This window comes from Castor canadensis, chromosome 7, assembly GCF_047511655.1.
Source record: "Castor canadensis chromosome 7, mCasCan1.hap1v2, whole genome shotgun sequence".
NCBI lineage: Eukaryota > Metazoa > Chordata > Mammalia > Rodentia > Castoridae > Castor > Castor canadensis.
The window spans coordinates 7,871,380-7,891,265 of NC_133392.1; the positions used below are offsets into that span (position 1 = coordinate 7,871,380).

Genomic DNA, 19,886 nt, shown 5'->3' on the forward strand with positions numbered 1-19,886 from the left:
CCCAAGGGCACTGTGACATCCTCGCTCGATTCATGTTCAGGTATGGCCCCAAACTCACAGGTCCCTTGGGTCCCTGCACCCCAGAGAGACCTCAGGGTGAGAGCCAGGGCTCTAACGGATTCTGATCTTGCCTAAGCTGATGGTTCAGGACAAACGTACCTGACCTCCCCTCCCCTCAACCCTCATCCCCCTGGGTAAGCATGTGTTAGCCAAGTCTCTCCAGCACCCACAACTCTGCACTCCCCCGAATGGCCACAATCGAATCCATCTAGAATAAGCAAGACAATGCTCTGATGTCTAAGACACTGTCATTGGCCAAGCAAGTCAGAGCCTGGTCGCCAGAGGGCAGCTCCACGTGCCCACAAGTGCCCAATACCCAGCAAGTGTCTGCAGAGACCAGCTCAGAACCAGGTAGACTTCCAACCCAGCAATAGAACACACAGCTTCTTCAGATGAGGCCGTCCCAAAACATCCCTATCGGTTGGATCTAGTTTTTCTGTCTCTCATGGACTGGAGAAGGCAGAGGCAAAAGAAGAAGGAGGGTGGCCAGAGAGGCTGAGACCATCCAACTGTAACTTCTGCCACAGCACAGGCTTTGAGCACACTGCCAGGAGTGTGGATAAATTCAGCCTGACTCCCTGGCAGACAGCACCTGAGCCAGACAGAGCCTTCATCTATTTCCCTCTGCACTTCATGCTATTCACATCTCTTTCAAAACCCAGAGCCTGCCTCAAAAGTCCCTCTGCCTAACCACTGAACAGCAAGCAATGGAAGACAGTGGTTTGTGCTTACAAGGTCAGCCACACCTGTTCTTAGGATTAAAGAAAAGGCAGCGAGGGTCCTCATACAGGTCCTCATCCTTTTTAGAAAGAAAAGCCTTTTTGTTTGAGAAAACGGAACAAAACAGAAACAGGGTCCACCCAGAAATCCGTGGAGAAGGGCGAGAGAGTGCAGTGGCCGCAGGCACTGACCTGAACTTTCCAGTCCGCACCTGCAGGGCTCTCAGTCCGCACCGCTGGGCACCACCGACGTCGCCCACAATATCGTCCCCAATCATGATGGCCTGTCACGGCAATGACATATGCTCAGAAGTGATGTCAAGAGAATTTTATTCCTGTGCTCCTTAATCTTTTTTGACATAATAAACTGCATGATTTGATGTTTAATACCACCATCGTACAAATTAAACAAGATAGTATTGTCATCTAATTGATTAAAAGTCAACCCACCTTGAATATATCTCCTGCTGCCCCCATGGGCTATGGCTCGAGGAAGTACATATTTGTACAATTTGAAATCAATCAGCAGATGTGAAAGTGATTTGGTGCCCAAGGATGTGTGGGGTTGCTGGCGCTTGGCCTCTACGTGAGCATAGGTTGCATTTTACTTGATGTTAAAGACTCTGTGATCAGGTGAACCAACCCTTGGCCTTTCGTTCTTTGAAAAGCTAAATTCCTGGCAAATCTTTGTAGTCTAGTTTTAAAGGTTTTGCTCTCAATATCAAAGATATTATCTGTCAGAACCAAAATATAACAAAATGTGCACACACACACACACACACAACACGCACACACACAACATGCATGCACACACACACACACACACACACACACACACAAGGGAAAGGCTCCCAGCCTGGATACCATTTCAAAAGGAGCTTCTGAAGCCCAGTGCTGATGGCTCATGCCTGTAATCCTAGCTACTTGGGAGGCTCAGATCTTGAGCAGGCAAGAAGTTTGCAAGACCCCATCTCGACCAATAGCCGGGCAAGGTTGTGCGCACCTGTCATCCCAAGCTACAAGGGAAGCTGACATCAGGAGCATGGCAATTCCAGACCAGCCTGGGCAAAAAAGGTTGCAAGATCCCATCACAACAGAAAAAGCTGACCACGGGGCATGCACCTGACATCCCAGTGACAGAGAGAAGCATAAAATAGGAGGATTGTGGTCCACACCTGTCTGGACAAATAGGGTGACCCTACACCAAAAATAACCAAAGCAAAAAGGGCTGGGCATGGCTCAAGTGGCACAGCTCCTGCTCAGCAGGTAAAGGCCCTGAGTTCAAACCCTAGTACTGCCAAAAAAATAAAAAATAAAAAAGAGAGAGAGGTGGGGCCTTGTGGGAGGCCAGGGGGCCCTCACCAGACCCAGAACATATGGGGTCACCCAATCTTTGGCTTTCAGTCTCCAAAACTGTGAGCTAATTAAATTTCTTTTTATAAATACCCAGTCAGGTATTCTGTTACAGAATATGAAACAAACTAAGACAACCACCATCTTGGTTTTTTTTTTGGGGCGGGGGTTGATTTGGTTTGGTTTTTGGGACAAGGTCTCCCTATGTAGCCCAGGTTGGCCTCAAATGTACAATCTTCCTGCCTCGACCTCCTAAGTGCTGGGAGTACAGGTGTGCACCACCGCACTGGGCCTTATAACCATCATTTTATAAGCCTTGCTTATAGGCCAGGAAGAGCACCTTCACTAGAAACTGAATTTGCTGATACCCTGACTTCAGGTTTCTAGCCCCTAGAACTGTGAGGAAGCAAATTTCTGTTGCTTAAGCTACATATCTAAGCTGACTGATTCAGAGGGAAACCCAGGTAGACCCCAGTAGACCCCAGAACGGAGGAGACAGAGCTAAGATTCTGGGGAGACCAAAGAAGCATGAGTCCATCCCACAGAGCGTCAGACAGGAGAGGCTGCACAGGGGACCGTGGAGGTTCGCAAGGCCCCTCCAACATCAGGAGGCTACTTCAGCACCCACGAGTGAGGAAGCTCCCCAGGGCCTGGGAAAGAGCCACATGATAAAAAAAATAAAAATAAAAATAAAAAATCAGAGAAAATGGGGCCTGGACCTCACACAGGCTTGAGCCTGTTCTCAAAGCCAGGCTGGAAACTCACAGGGTATCTCAGAGCGCCCTGCTGTGGGGCTGAGGAACAAGAGGTCCCAGACCTAACCTTGTTCTGCTGTCGCCTCCAAAATCATACAAGCAAGATATTTGGAAGGGTCAAGTGGTTTCCAAGTAATATAAAGCTCAAAAATATTTATGGGCATATAAAAACATCCAAAGTCCCAAAATGTAAACTTCACAATGTCTGGCATCCAAAGAGAAAACAGCAACAACAACAAAAAATCAGACAGGGAAGAAGGACAATGTCACACAAAATGAGGACAGAAGTCCATCTCCCAGAACTGGCCTGATCGACACAGATGTGAGCATGAAAGCGGTTCTTGCAATTGTATCACGCATGCGCTAAAAGTTCAGAGAAAATGGAAAATAAAAGAAATGTGCAAGTCAAGCTATTATAGATGAAAACTGCAAGGGCAGAGCTCAAAATGTACTAGGTGAGACCAAGGCCAAATTAGATCTTCAAGCTTACTAATCTTAAAGTCACAGCCATGACAACTACCCAGAATGAAATACAGAGAGAAAAAATAATTTTTTTAAAAAAAAGAGTATCTTTGAGCTCTGGCACAACTTCAAGGGGCCTGAAGAACATGTTACCTGGACAGGAGAGAGTGGACAGGAGACAGGAGGAGGCAAACACACTTGAAGAAATAATGGCAGAAATGTTTCCAAACTCAGCAAAAATTAAAAATCCACAGGTCCAAGATTCCGGCGAACATCAAGATGAAGAAGCATGACGGGTGTCATGGGGTCACGTGACAGCCAAACTGCACAAAACCGATGACAAGGAGGGAGCGAGAAAAGACATGTCCACAGAAACAAAGATGAGCTATCAGGTTTGTTGGAAGTGATACAAGTGCGGAGGCTGTACAGCATCGTCTGTAAAGTACTGGAAGAAAATCCCACCCACCCAGAATTCCTCACCCAGCAAAAATGTCTTTCAAAAGCAAAGGTGAAGTAAAGATACTTATCGGTGGTACTGGGGTTTGAACTCAGGGCCTCATGCTTGCTAGGCAGGCATTCTGCCACTTGAGCCATGCCCCCAGCCCTTTTTTGTGTTGGGTATTTTCAAGATAGGGTCTTGAGAACTATTTGCCCAGGCTGGCTTCAAACCGCAATCCTCCTGATCTCTGTCTCTTGAGTAGCTGTGATTACAGGCGTGAGCCACTGGTGCCCACCCAGATGAAGATACTTCAGACACCCAAAACTGAAGAACTCATCTCCAGTACATCCACCCTACAAGGACTGGAAAGGGAAGTCCTTCAGCAAAAGGAAATGATGCCAAATGGAAACATGGATCTACAGAAAGGAACAGGGAGCACCAGCAATGGCATCCCAGGGTGCATGCTGGCCTTTCTGCTGCTTTACCCCATTCTACTGCTAAACCCACCAGTCTTTCCAGACCCAGGTGACACCACCTGTCCTGCCCCACAGGCTGGGCTGCATGGTCCTCCCAAAGCCCCTGGTGACTGTCCCTAGTGATCCTGCACTATAATCAACTCCACATTTCCCTCCTCTGAAGACTTGGTAGCCCTGTGAGAGCAGGGACTCTGGGTTGATGACTGGAACTTTGATGGCTATCCACAAATGTGCACTGGGTGACTTGTCTTGATCAAGGTATGGCTATCACTGTGTGGAAACACTGTGGGTCACGCCAACAGGACTCCTCATCAGTCACCACTGAAGAGCTGGGGCTAGAACAGTCATGTGAGTGATGCTCAGACAGTTATTTGTGGGTCTCCTTTTGCCCTACTAATATAATTTAAATTGATCCTTACCGTTCTAGATAAATACAAGTATTTTTAGAAAAGAAAAGCAAAGTAAGCTCTCTCATCCCCCCACCACAAGAATCTGAGTAAAAGCTCCAACACAGTTTTAGAAGACTCCTCCTCTGAGGTCTGCTAGTGCCTCAGACATCCAACATCACAGCTCTGCTCTCAAGGTCAACCAGGAATGTCCTTGGTCAGGGGCCAGGCAGCTGGACTCCCATAACAGGGTGAGTCTCCTGGTGCTGACAGAGGCAGTTCTTGCACCAGCGCCTCAAGGTTAACTGATGAACCCACAAACCACAACAACCAAGGACACAGTGATGACCCTGATGCATTCACAGCCTGTGGATCATGGGCCCATCCATTTGGGCTCTACCTGTGAGGACGGAGCCCACATGGAATTTTCTCTCCATGTGGGGAGAAGAGGACAACAAAACAGGAGGTAAGACAGACAGACAGAGCTCCAGTCTCAGACCAGCCAGGGAGGCCAAACTGGAATCCCAGCTCTGCTGTGTGCTAGCTATGTGACCCTGGGCAAGCCTCCAGTTCAATCTGTAAGATGGGTATAACTGGTGAGGTGCCTAAGCAAAATCATGTAAGTTAAGCATCTGCCACAGTGCCTGGATAGAATAAGCTATCTAAACATGCTAAAAGGGAAAAAGCAGTGTTAGGAAATGTTTACTGAGGAAACTCCTATTCCAGCCATGATGGAGACAGTCCACACGCTTCATCACAGGTACTTTTTGGTCCAGGTACTTGACACCTTGGTATTGAACCTTGTGTGAGCCAGGCAATGGGGACACAGTGCTGGTCAGAGTTGAGTGGTGAAGACAGATGATAATCTGGACTTGAGACAAAGCACAGGAGGCTGTGAGTCCTGACCTAGCCAGGAAGACTTCCTGGAATAGGTGAGATTTTTAGTTTGGGCCAGAAGGGCAAGAGGGGTCAACCAGGTTGTGGGGTGCAGGGGGACCATTCCCAAGGGGACACCCTGTGTGCTAACTACCCACTACCCACCCACCCACCAGTCACCAGGGCAGGCATAGGCTGAAGCCTGAAGCCTTTGTCCTGAGGAGCTCGCTGTGGAAAATGATAAAGACAGGTGCCACCCCAGGTCTGGGGAGGCAGTTTAGTTAAACACACAGCTTTCCTAACAATCAGCCTGGGTTCCTCACATAGACATATTCAAGCAGAGCCTGAGGGGCCCCTTTCAGAGAAGCCACAGGCAACAGTGGCACCGGGAGAAAGCAGGGAGATGACCGATGACCACCAATGCTACCAGCTGTCAGCAGCCACGGCCCCCTGCCTGACCCACCAGACATGTGCAGCAGGGTGGTGGCCGCCCTGTACTTCCTACTGCTCTCTGGTTTCCTCTGTGCTTTTCTCCACTTGCTCCCATGTTTCCCACCCTGTGCTGAGCATGCTGGGACAGGGTACTTGATTTGAGGTAGAATAAGGCCATAAATGCCTTGATGGAATCACGTGACAATTCTGGGTCTTCCATTTCCAGCAAGGATCCAGTGTTCCTCTTAAAATACATTTACTAAGTAAAAAAAAAAAAAAGAAATGCATCAACTTTAAAAAAATTAAGTAAATAACAGTGCTAGTGCCAGACGTGGTAGAAACGCAAGTGTTTTCTAGAATGACTGGTGTTGGGAAAAACAGTGCCAAGCATACACGAGTGGGAAGTTTTGTGTCTGTGTTTGGAAATCACATCACCTGGGAAGAACCAGCTAGTGGCACCTGCGGTTTGCCAGCATGGGGACCCACTGCTCACAGACAGGTGACGCAAAGCTGCAGAACTGCCCAGCAACTTGGCCGACATGGCGCCAGGTGCTCATGTTAGACTCTACTTCGCCATGTGCACAGAGCTGCCTGAAACCGTTAGGTCAGCCTGAGAGCAGCACAGCATCCAATTCAGGGCCATTTTGCTTTGGCCAGAGGTTCTGGGACCCTCGTGCTGCTCGGTTCCTTAGAGACACAGGTCTTGCAACTTCTGTGTGTGCACACACACAGCTACGCAGCAGAAATCCTTCTTTCTCGGAGGGGAGACTCTCAGGAAGCCGATGCTCACTGTGATTAAAAAAAAAAACCCAGAAAAACAATGCCTACGTCACAGCCAAGCCCCAGGCGGCTATGTGTGAGGGTGGCAGAGAGCTGGGGGCTGGGATGCCGGACGCCAGTGGGGTGTGCAGCTGCCCGGAGCAATGATGCCTGTCTGCGCCAGCTTGTGGCCTCTGCATACCAAACCATGCTCGGGACCCTGGGGAATTCACAGATTTACTATCGGTGAAGGGCAATAATCACGCCAGGAGGAGCAATTATTGCCAAATCATTTAGGATTTAAAAAATCATTGACAAGAAGATGGAGGTCAAGAGGTGTGCTGTCAGGGGAAATAAAAACTCTACCTGTCAGGCCTGGATCTCTCTTCCTTTCTGAATGTGACTGTGATATGGCAGAGGGGAGACAGAGGCGCAGAGTCAAAAGGTTGACTTCATAGAACCTGGAAATCCAGATAGTGGTGGGAGGCACCACTGTCTGAGGCAGGTTGTCTGGTTTGGGTTCAAAGGCAGATTCACTGATCCTCCTTGAATACTGCTTGCCTGCTGGGTCTCCCCTGCCATCTTAGGTGCCAGGAGAAGAATATGTTCTAACAGGTGCGATGCTTTGGGGGATGGACTTCCAGGGCCAATGAACTTCCCAAGAATGTCCACGTTTTCTGAACTGCTGGGCTATCCGAGGACTCTGCTTGGCAGTGTTTCTCCCCAGCACAGAGTAGGAAACAGCAAGCTGGGTGGGGTGGAAGGGCAGGCTCAATCTCTGTCTTGCAGTTCCAGTAAGCACACACCCCATATGGAGAGGTTCTAAAGTGATAAGAGACCATCAGCCTCTAGGCTCCCTAAGAAACCTGGCAGTGGTGCTTGCTGAGACATTTCCACCATGGTCTGGTACATCCACAAAGAATAATACCAGTGCACCAAAACCCAAGGAGTACTATTTTTTCAAAAAAGCAAGGAACAATGGTGCTGCTGAGGATGTGGGAAAAATAAGCATCCTTACACACCCCTGGTCCAACCCTCTGAAACAGAAATAAACACATGAATCATGGCCCTACAACCAACCCCTAGCACATCTGGTGAATCATTGGAAAGGTGGAAAAGGAAGTACATTTAAAGGTGTATGTTCAAGAGGGAATTTAGAAGCAATCTAACGCCAACTCCAGGGGAATGACGAAGAACTTTATGTTAGTTCATTTGGTAGAATACTGTGCAGTCACAATAATTACTTTGTACAAGTGCTTCAATGACCACAAAGGAACTTGTTCCCCACAGAATATTAGGGGAAAATCCAGTTTCAACATAGCAGATACAGAATTGTCCCAATTTTGTGTGAAAATGTACATTTAGGTAAAAAATACTAGAAAGGTAAAGCATGATCTATCTTATTCTAGGCTAGTGAAATGATGAACTTTTCCTGATGTTTTGGACTTTTTCTGTCTCCTTTAGTAAGTATGACTTACACCAGTCATACAAAAATACTTGTGTTTTAGCTGGGGATGGTGGTACATGCCTATAATCCCAACTATTTGGGAGGCAGAGAATAAAGAGTTTGATGCCCATCCCTGCAAAAAGCTAGCGAGACCCTGTCTCAAAAACAAAGGGCTGGAGGCATAGCTCAAGTGGTAGAGCACTTGTCTAGCAAGTGAGAGGTCCTGGGTTCAATTCCCAGGCCCACAAATAAAACAAGAAACTAAAATCTACGTAAAAGGCTCTAGGGAACGAGAAAGCTCAGCATGAGGTTAACAGACATCTTATCCCTGAGACATAGCACAAAGATCCTCAGAGCCGGGGGTCCTGACACTCCCCTGGGCTCCAGCCCTGCTGCTGTGGCACTAGGTGCTCGGTGTCCACCACACTCTATCTAGTCCGGGCCCTCGTTCTTGTGGCACTAGGAAGACACATGTGCCCAGCAGGTGGCCTGGTCCCAGTCAGGAGCTGAGCAAGTCGTCCTCCAGCTAACACCCAGAGAAAATGCACACATCTGGGGGCAGGGTCCATGCCAGAGTGCGGAGCTTTCGATGGGTACACCTGAGGGGGCAGCCACAGGAGAAAGGAGGGACCCCAAATGGCTTCCACATGGATGCTCACTCCCCACCAGGGGCATAAACTGTCCCCAAAACCCTGCAGCTAGGACCGATGCCTGAGAATCAGGAACAAAGTGGTAGAGCATGGTCCATTTCCCATGCCCAGCCCTCTGTGGACAAACCTTCCAACTCTACCCTCATTTCGTTTTTCAAACAAGAGACAGGGTCTTACTGGCGTTGAACTCACGGTCCTCCTGCCTCAGCCTCCCGAGTGCTGAGTGTTCTCAATACTTTGCATTTGGCCAACATCTATTTTAATATTTTTCAAAACAGAAAATGGCATTGACACTGTATTAAATATGCCTTTCAAACTTCATTTATGGGACCTAAGGAACCCTGACATGCTCTGACCCTCCCTGGGAATTGGGAAACAGCAGACGGAGCTAGCGGGGACTGGAAGGCAACGGTCCTGGCTGGTTTCACTCCCCAGCAGCAGTGACCTTGGATGTGCGGCTAGACTTTTCTGTGACTATTCCCTTAATGCCCTGCTTCTTCCTGGGGCATGTATGGAATGCCCGGAGATATTTTTGGCAGGGACTTGTACTGTGCCAAGTGGGCAGAGGCTAGAGCTAAGCACCTGCAATGCACAGGACTGTCCCCACCAGAGTCACCAGGCCCCAGAATATCAGCAGGCCAAGGCTGAGAAATCCTGTCTCAACCTCCAGGCAAGAATGCAAGGACCATTCCCTGCATTCATTAAGGACTCCAATAAATAAAGGGGGCAGATGACAGTACCTGGATGTCCCTAACACACAAGGTACCAAGCATCCTCCAGGTCCTTCCTCCCCTAGCCTCGGGATCCTGACCTGTGAAATGGGCCCCTCCACCTTCTGATTCTTTGGTTTAAACAACCATGACTTCCATTAAGTCTACAGTTTGCAGCCAACAGAATTTGGGACTATGAAAGAAAGCCCAGACCATCCCACCTCGGGCTTTAGGGGGATCAGGCACTTCTAGAAGTCATCTTCAAGGTACGTCACTTTTTGCCTGAATACCAGATCCTGAAAAGGGTCAGGTCACTTCTAGGAGGTTTGGCTTCCCTCTGTTGGTCATTCCAGCACTCTGTTATTCCCAGGTTCCTGAGGAAAGGATAGAATGGAAACTGGATTTGGGAGCCACAGCCACACGAGTGCAATTTGCCAAAAACATCGCAGCACAAAATGAGCCAGGCTTGGGAAGCAGTGGTCACCACGGGGATGGCAGTGATGACGTTACTGATCAGGGCAGCTTGAAGAATTCAAGGTTCACCCCAACCTGGCGCTCAGACAGCTGAACAGCTCTCGAGAGCATATTTCATTAAAAAATCAGGAATCAGCAAGAGAATTATTACCTGCGCATATTATCACGCGCTTCATCTGAAATGAACTGTTTTGTTACTTTTTTTCTTTTTGAAATGCCTTTGCTTTAAAATGTCTACATATCCTGAGGCTCAAATGACTTCATCAAGAATTTCAGCAACACAGTGAGCTGGCCACGTTAAGGACACATGGTTGCTGGGTGCGGGTGGCTCCTGCCTACAACCCTAGCTACTTGGGAGACTGAGAGCAGGAGGAAGAAAGTTCTAGGCCAGCCTGGGCAAACAGTTTATAAGACCCACATCTCCAAGACAGCCAGAGCAAAATGGACTGGAGGTGTGGCTCAAGCGGTGGAGTGCCTGCTTTGAAAGCACAGAGCCCTGAGTTCAAACCCCAGTCCCACCAAACAAACAAAAACACAGACAGTTGTCAAAGGTGGGAATGACAACATTCCTCCAGTTGTCACCGAAGGAATGACAATGTGGGTTATAAGTAAGGTATGGCTTTCACACACATGCCCAGAGCTAGCAGAGAAAACCATTCTCCAGCTGCTCAGGGCCAGAGATGCTCACGATGGACCAGCCAGATCCCAGATCCCACAGCCCCAGCATCCGCAACCCGGAGCAGCCAGACCCCAAGAGAGACTCAGCTCTTCTCCAGAGTGTGCAGAAGGCAGGTCTCAGCCAGCCTGCTGACCATGCTAGCTTGTGAAAATGGCAGAAACAGGAGTGCGGGAAGCACCCCGGATGGAGCCACGCGAACACCACCACCAACACTTGTTCACTTCCTTCTGGTTGGTTGTTCGAGGTGGTGGCAGGTTTTGTTATTTGTCACTACTGAGTAATTTTAAATACTGGGGCTGTTTTCGGTTTTGGTGGAGGGTTGGTGCCAGGGGTTGAACCAAGGGCTCTCCTGCTGAGCTGCAGCCTTAGCCCCTAAAAATCGTTTTTTAAACTCGGATGTTAACACTAAATTTTCCCCGCTCTATAATAAATTAGCTTAGAAATGTAGTCTCTCTTAAATTTATCCTATCAGTGGAATATAACTGTCTACACAGACGCTTACATTTCAAAAATGGAAAGGTAAAACATGATATGTATAAAAATGGCTCCCAGGGAGAAATGGGTGGGAACAGAACAGAAAGAAGAAAGAGGACATACGTTAAACTGCCTTGAATATTACTCGATCTGTGGATTTCATTTTGGAAGCACAAAAATATTTTTCGGAACTATGAAACTCACTTAAATGTTGCAAAACCACTTCCATAAAGGTTTAAAGTGAAGTGAGTTCAACAGGACCCAGTTGGGGGAATACCATCCAGAAAGGAAGTATGCTCACAGCTTTAAAAAACACAGTACTTTGGAGCGGGGGGCGTGGCTCAAGTGGCAGAGCATCTGGCTAGCATGCCCGGGACTCTGGGTTCAATTCCCACCAACTGCACAAAAATAAAAAGAACGGAAAAAACCAAACACAATGTTTTGGCTATCAATCTCTAGAAAGAATATGCTGTGAGGGGGAAAATAACTGTGAAAACAACAAACCCAAAACCAAAAACCGTACCAGACACTGGCACAAGCAATCCCAAAATCCTACGCAGTCATTGGGGGCCCCGTTGCCAAGATGGCCACAGAGGACACTCAGAGCACTGCATGGACTGGTGGCGAGGATAGGTGGTGTCCGGCTTCGTTCACATCACACACTTCTGCCATTCAAGGTTCATGTGTGTATTACTGGCTAAAGCACACAAGTGGTTATGCTGGTATTCGTGAGAACCTGGAGTTTTGGTCAGGAAATGGGAAATACAGATAGAAGATGAAAGGTGTTAAGTGCCAACCCACAGGCCCAAATCCCAGCCGGTAGTTCCGCTATGAACCCACAATGTGTTTCCTGTGTAAAGACACATATTTTTCTGAGCCTTGTTGATTAAAAAGGCTTAAAAATGATGAAATCAGGGCTGGTGGAGCAGCTCAAGTGGTAGAACACCTTCCTAGCAATTGTGAGGCCCTGAGTTCAAACCCCAGTACCACCAAATAAATAAACAAAAATGAGACCAGCCTGGCAGCAATAAGAAATGCTCATATTCATATTTGGGTTTTTAACTATGATTTTTCCACAGTGAGTAAGCACAGCTCCTTACAAAGCTGGTTGATCCAAGTCCAGAGCAGGAAATGCCCAAGGCAGGCCTGGAACATTCTGTCCTAACGGGCAGTGAGGAACCTCTCAGAGGCCACTGCAGTCAGGTCAGAAAGTCATGGACTCCAACTCAAGGAGGCTTCCACTGGCCAAAAATGAAACCACTGGAACATCAACAAGACAGTAACTGCAACAGACTGAAATGTGTCAGGTATGTTTGAATCTGCTGGTCGATAATTTGTCACTTGGGAAGATGCTAGGGGACCAACTCAGTACTGTGAGAACTAGCACACGAGGGAAGGAAATGGGTATTTACCTGGCCCTCAAGGTGACAAGTAACTGATACAGAATTCTGAACAAAAGCATGGAGAAGAATCAAAGGAGGATGACGGATTGACGCCCTGTCCTGGCCCGTGATGGATGAATGGCGTTAGGACCTGCCATCCACAGCTGCTAACAGCATATCAACACACAACCACCCACCCTGGCTCTGAGGAATGGTACTGTACCACCTAGAAAGGAGGCTGCCACAAAAACCCAACCTGATCTGGTCAAGTTTCTGACTCTCCCAAATGCAGAAGGTGAGAGAGCAGGAAGCAGGTTACAGGACACCATTGCACCGCCGCTCACAAAAGCCACCCTGTGGGAAACTATAGAACAAACAGTTTCTTCTTCAGAAAGTTGCAAGAGAGAGGGAGGAAGGGATGGATGGATTAAAAGACACAGCCAGTGTGGCGGCTCACACCTGTAGTTCCAGCTACTCCTGAAGTGGACATCGGCAAGATGGTGGTACAAGGCCAGCCTCCATCTCAACCAATAAAACCTGGGTGTGGTGGCAGTGCCTATCATCCCAGCTACAAGGGAAGCATAAGTAGGAAGACTGCCAACTAGGCTGGCCTGGACATAATGTGAGATCCTATTTGAAAATAGCAAAAGGGGCTGGGAGCTGGACACTAGAGTGCCTCCCAAGCAAGCACAATGCCCTGAGCTGAATTCCAAAAGAAAAGAGAGGCACTGAAGACTCATACTTACCAGTTAAGAACGCAATGCCTTCACTTGCATCTGTTGATAACTGAATTTAGACAATGGTATTGTCTATGGGCTGATTTTTAAAGAATCCTCGTCCTTTAGAGACACACAGAGATATTCACAGATGAAAAGACACAACTTCTAGGCTTTGATTCGAAATTACCTGGGGGGAGTGGGTGGGGTAAGATTTAAACAAGCAGCTGTTCCACTTGAAGAGGTTCCCGACAACCATACATGGGACAATTTGAGCAACAACATACAAGTATTAGGGTGGCTTGTAACTCATGTGATAAGGGAATACCCCGAGTCAGGGCTGGAATAAACAAACAAGTGGCAGAGAAGGGGCGGCTCCCTTACCATAAACCCAGTTAAGGACAGAACGAAGGACGGAAATACTGGCAGCCACCAGAGCTGTGATGTTCCAGGTAAGAATTACTGACAGATGCTGAAGTCAGGAGGGAGAAAGGATCAGAAAGAGGGCTGAAGCACTTTCCTCAAGATATTTCTTAAAGGGGACAAGAAGTAGGCTGAGAACCGTTCCAGAGTAAAGGACACCAGGATGACAGCTAAATGTGATGAGTTCCCCCAGAAAAGCCATCAGTGGGGTCAGGTGACATCTGAATGAGGTCTCTGAGTCAATAACTTGTCTGGCATCATGGCAGTGTCCTGGTTGTGCCACCGTTCTGTGATTAGGGTGCATGTGTCACCACCATTTGGAAGCTGGGTAAAGGGGACAAAGGAATTCACTGTATCTTTTTTTCTTTGCAGTACTAGGGTTTGAACTCATGGCTTCCTACTTGCTAGGCAGGCACTCTACCACTTGAGCCACTCACCAGCCCTCACTGTATCATTTCTGCAACTTTTTACAGGTATGAAATTACTTCAAAATGAAAAATTAAGAACAATTTCAAAGTGATTATTAGTTGATAATTACTGAAGCCCCACAACGTGCACCTTGAGGCTCCCAGGTTGCCCTCTGTGCTCGTGGAGCTATTTGAAATGTTCCGTGATGGATGTTAAAAAGACAGGTTTAGGAAGCTAAAGGATACAGCCTCGCTTGGACAGGACTCCAGCACGTTCCAGAGTGTTCCTGTAGAACACCAAGACAGCCGGGAAGCTTAAGCATAGATTGGCATTAGATAACTTGAATCAGGAATTAAGGTTGATTTTTCAAGGTAGTTTTTTACGTGTATTACGGTAATATACACATGTAACGTTTACAATACCCACTTTCACATGTTCAACTTGCCAACATCAACTGCGTCCATGATATCGTGTGGCCATCACCACCATCCAGTTTCAGAATTCTTTCGTCACTCCAAAAGGAGACCCATGCCGAGAAGCACTCCCCACCCTCCATCCTCCAGTCCCTGGTAACCTCTGATCTGCTCTTTGTCCCTAGAATTTGCCCATCCTAGACACTTCCTAGAAATGGAAGCAGATATTACATGTCCTTTCGTGTCTGGCTTCCTTCATGTAGCACGTTTTCCAAGCTCATCTGTGCTGCCACATCTATCAGTATTCCTATTTCTTTTTATGGCTGAATAATATTCCATTATATGGAAAGAGCATCTTTTGTTTATCCATTCATCTAGCGATGGGCAGGTGTTTGAGTTGTTTCCACCTTCTGATTATGAATGAATATAGCTACCGTGAATATTCATGCACAAGATTTTTTGGGGGGCGGTTATTGTTTTGTTTGTTGTGGTCCTGGGAATGGAGCCCAGGGCCTCATGCATGCTAGACAAACACTACCACTGAGCTACACTCCCATCCTACAAGTTTTTGTGCAAACACCTGTTTCAATTCTGGATACACACGTAGGAATGGAATTGCTGGGTCAGACAATAAGTTTCATTTTGAAGAACCACCAAATGTTTTTTTGCAGCAGCGGCCCCTCCGATACTCCTACTAGCAATACACCAGGGTTTGAATTTCTTCACATCCTTGCTAACACTTGCTACTTTCTGTTTCTTTCTTTGCTTTTTTTAACGGCCATCTTAGACAATATGAAGTACTGTCCCATTGGGGTTTTGGTTTGCAGTTCTCTGATGGAGCCATGGTGCGGACATCTTTTTAAAAATGTGTTTTTTGGCCATCTAGGGATCTCAATTACTTTGTGCTTACATTAAAAAAATGTGCCATGTTTTGAAAGGCATATTACAATATGAAAGGATACAATAAGGTCTGAGATTTACTTTGAAATATGACAGTAGGATCTTATATGGTGGCACACTCCTGTAATACCAGTGCTTCAGAGGCTGAGGTAGGAGAATCATGAGTTTGAGACCAGCCTGGGCTACACAGTGAGAACCCCATCTCAAAAAAATAAAAAAATAATAAAATAAAAGTAAGTTTTTAAAGAGAAAGAATTGGGTAAAAGAAAGGAATGTGTGTATCTCCTGGACAAATACCTGAATGAATGTAAGAGACACCCATACACTCGTGTTTGTAGCAGCACTGTTCACAATAGCCAAGTTATGGAATCAGCCCAGGTGCCCAGCAACAGAGGAACAGATAAATGTGGTATGTGCGCCCAATAGAGCTTTATTCGGCCACAGGAAGAATGAAATCATGTCATTTGCAGGAAAATGGATGGAAATGGAGATCATCCTGTTAAGTGAAATAAGCCAGACTCAGAAGGACAAGTGTCCCCTGTTTTCTCTCATGCAGAATCTAGATCTTAAAAAGACCTGAAAGTAAAAGGAGGACTACTTGAGAAGAGAAATGAGAAGAGAAAGAGTACAGGGGGAGGGAACAAGAGAGAGTAATGGAAAGGGGTGAATAAGACCCAAGTACATTTTGTGTGTGTGTGTGTGTGTGTGTGTGTGTGTGTATTATGAAAATGTCAATGAAACCCATTACTTTTTGCAATTTATAAAGGATAATCAGAAAAGAGAAAAAAGGAGCAAGGAATGTGTGTGGACAATGACCAGTTGACGACACAGCAGGTTATTGTCTCATTCTTTCTGCTTTTGCATGTTTGAAATTTCTCATGATATCATAAAAAAAGAAGTCCTGCTGTTCCTACCTGGTGGGCTTCCACCCCCATCGCTTGCAGGGCAGAGTTGAAAAACTCTGGAGATGGTTTCCCTACCACCTCAGCTTCAACACCGCAGGCATACTGGGAAAGACAGGACAGGCACAGGTTAGAGATCAGTAACAGGTGTGTGGCCAGCCATGGGAAGATTGTCCCGATGTGTCCCAGGGGCCAGGGGTCTTGATAAGGCAAGTAGTGGGCCTGAGAAATATCGCATAGGCAAGAGTGTCACAACTCAACAACTATTGCCTGGGACACTCAGGGCACCTGTCGCCAGTCCTGCCATCCACTCAAAGGCCACCCAGAGTTCACAGAGCCACGAGACCTCCTGAGGGCTGGGTGACCAGGGCTCTTGTTTGCCTGCTCAGAGGCAATTCTCTTGCCCCTCCCCCACCTTCACCCTGCCCACCTCCAGCTCTATCACAGGCCCTCCCAGGAGAGGTAGGGCTCCTCCTGCCCTTCTGCTCATCCTCCATTTGAGGATGGGATGTGACCTGAGGCTGACTTGGGGTAGGACCCCCTAGGAGAGACAGCTGATGGGACAGGGTCAGAATGGACTCTGGGGCCTGGCCACAGATGGCTTTGTAAGCTGGAGGGGAGGGGCTGGGAAGGAGGCCAGTAAGGATACAGCAAGCCTGAGGTGCTGCTGATGACCTGGGTCACAGAAGCCTGGAGTCAGACGAGGGTGGGCAGCAGGGAGCAAGATGGGAGAACAGGCAGGGTGGGGGAGAAGGGCAGCATGACAACAAGGTGCCCCTCACAGGAGGGCCTCCTCTGAAACATGAGGGGCCCCTTATATATTAGGGACGCCCTGTCCTCCAGAAAGACCTGGAACATCTCCAGGGCACAGCCCTGAAGAGCGCTTGGGACAGAACCTGGACAGCTACCTCGAGGGCCTTCATGTAGGGTCCAACGTCCAGCATCAGGCCAGAGGTCTCCTTATAGTAGCGTCTGCAAGAGAGCAGAAGGGATGAGATGAGCAGAGTCCTGGCTGCAGGACAACAAAGACACCATGCCCAGAGTCACCAATGGACGTTGCACAGCAAGGCCCAGGGGCCGATGCCACGGGTCATTCCGTCATAGTGGCCCTCTGCCACTAGCCTTGCAGGGATCTCAATGCAATGATTAACCAGGGACCCCAGGGACAGATGGACCCAGGTGCTCGCACAGAGAGGGACAAGTGGCCTGTGTTCTGGAGAGGGACAGCAGGCCCACACAGCATGGCAGCATGGAGTGAGCCCCTAGTTGTTAATAATTAACCCCTAGCCGATGCCTGAAGAAAGCTCCATTAGTTCCACCGCACTGCCACATTTCCCGCAGCCGAGGTCAACGAGCGCCAGGCTTCTTGGATGTCAAGAAGCATTCTCAGATGCTTCCTTGAGAAGACAAGGACTTCTTTCTGCCTCGTGGGGGCCCGATGACATGGGCACGGCTTGCAGGAGCAGTCCTCAACCCTCTGCCAGCCTGCTCAGTTCTTCATCAGACCAGAGCTGCAAAGCCATGCTCGGTAGATAGAGAGCCTGGGCCGAGAGGTGGGTTCCCCCATGCTGCTCTGAGGACAGGACTCCCTGAAACCCCAGGGTGACAAGGAGGTCAGGGTTTAGAGTTATTTAAGTGTCCTGCCAGCCAACAGGACACTTCTTCTTCCATGTCCTCCAGAGTTAGAGGTATTAATTAAGCATGTGTGTAGAGACTAGAGAAGAGTGAGATGGGCAGATTTCCATGTCTAGATTCACTCCTGGCCTCAGTTTCCTCATCTGTAAAATGGGCAAAACAAATGACCCATCTCATAGATTGTGGTGAAGTTTGAACAAAATAACACGTGCAAAGTTCCTGCCATGAAGCCTGGTACACAGACATTACTCAAAAGGTGATCGAGAACACGAATGTAAATGGCCACTTACCCAGGCTGCATACAGGCACTAGGACAGGACCCTGGAGAGGAGAAACCTGGCAGACCTGTTCTGAATTTGAGAACAGAGCTCCTTGGAACTGCCCCGGTGCTGGGCTTTCTCCAGGTCTGCCACCCCTGGGCCCCTTGGATCCCTTTCTGCCCTGCCTAAGGCTGGAGGGCTGGAGGGGCCAGAACTGACCACTGCTACTCAGCCAGGGGCACAGACAAAGCAACCACTTGCCCCTCTGCATCTCCACCGATCCCCCTGGCAGCTTCCTGGCTGGAAATAGGCTGGGCTACTCCAGCCAAACCCTAGGCCTTGCCAGGCGCTAGCTCCTGCCTCTCACGCCTGCCAGTCAGGTGGCTTTGGAGTCTGGAGTGCATTTTGCTGAGTGCATGGGCATCTCCTGTCTGACAGGACTCAAGTCTCCCAGTGAACCCAGGCCTCTCCACCATCGCCGAAGGCCCTATTTCCCGGGGGCCACTGTTGGCTTCCATACTCAATCCCCACAGACAGCACTGGACAGGTATAAGTGTTCTTTTGCAGGACTTGGGGACACTCCCAGACTGAGGCCTGCCCCCAGGAACTGCCAGTGCAGTGGGGATGCAGACAGGCCCACAGATGAATCAAAAAGACAGACTTGGGTGATGCTAAGGAAGGCTGTGCCCTGCGCAGGCCCCTTGAACAGGAGACGGACAGGCAGGGGACCAGGAAACAGAGAAGTGCCCATAGACGACATTAAAGCTCAGCTCTGATGGGGAGGTCACCTTGCTAAGAAAAAGGGGAAGTAGTGTCCAGGCCCAAGAAGTATCTTGGAATCTTCCAGAGTGGTCTGCTGAGGCCACAAGTGGGCCATGCCACCCTGGACAAGGGCCTTCAACAGGCCCTAAAGGCCATAACCCTCATCCCTTCACCCTCTCACCTCCACAGGAGGGCAAGCAAGATTGGCTGTGGTGGCCACAGGAAGGCACAGCAGGGACCAGGCAGGTCCCCCCTAAGGAAGTGACATGAAAAGTAGGTAGGTGAGGACCAAAGGGAAGACATACTGCAACCCAGTATTGGAGATGCTCACCCAGAAGCAAGAGGAAACCTCTAAAACAAAACCACCCATTGTAACAGGGGCAGCTGTTTGGAGCTGAGGATTCTGGGGGCTTCAGGGTCCTGACCTGGATCTCTTAGCTGTCCTGGGGCTGGCTGGAGGCTCAGGAGACAGGCTGGACTGGTGCAGCCCCTCTCATTTGGAAAGCCCTCAAGGAGACCATGGGCTACAGCTCTGCTGGCCTTGGATTTCCAAGGCTTCCTTGAAAGGGAAAGACACCTGGACTTTCTTGGATTAAGATTTACCCTAGAAAACTGCACAAGACTTAAAATAACCTCACCCCCGCCCTTTTTATGTTCATCTTTAGACTCCAAAGACAACACGGCCTCCCAGAAATAAAAGATCAGAACCTTGAATGTTTCTTTTTTTCACTGAATCTGGCTGCTTTTAGAGAGTCCAGAATTTTTCTGTGTTTCTTATTCATTCAGGAGAACACAAAGTCATCTTGAAGTCAACCATTGGTGAAAAACATTGTTGAGATGCACAGAAGGTAGAGGTCTTGAATACATTTCCATATGGTAGAGACAGGATGTATTTCTCCTTCATTTCTGCAGAATGCAGCCATCAGCAGCCCCG

General features: G+C 48.4%; 1 protein-coding gene across 7 annotated transcripts in view; it reads right to left on the reverse strand.

The window, feature by feature from the left end:
- The window catches only part of Lhpp (phospholysine phosphohistidine inorganic pyrophosphate phosphatase), a 113,701-nt gene that overhangs the window by 67,411 nt on the left and 26,404 nt on the right, over positions 1–19,886 (reverse strand). For 3 of the 7 annotated variants that reach the window (XM_020157862.2, XM_074078118.1, XM_020157863.2), the window contains exons 4-6: positions 17,204–17,267; positions 16,308–16,400; positions 972–1,063 (exon numbers count right to left, since the gene is read on the reverse strand). In XM_020157862.2, coding sequence (XP_020013451.1) covers positions 972–1,063; positions 16,308–16,400; positions 17,204–17,267 — 249 coding nt within the window. The other 4 variants (XM_074078122.1, XM_074078121.1, XM_074078120.1 and 1 more) reach the window with 3 other exon arrangements.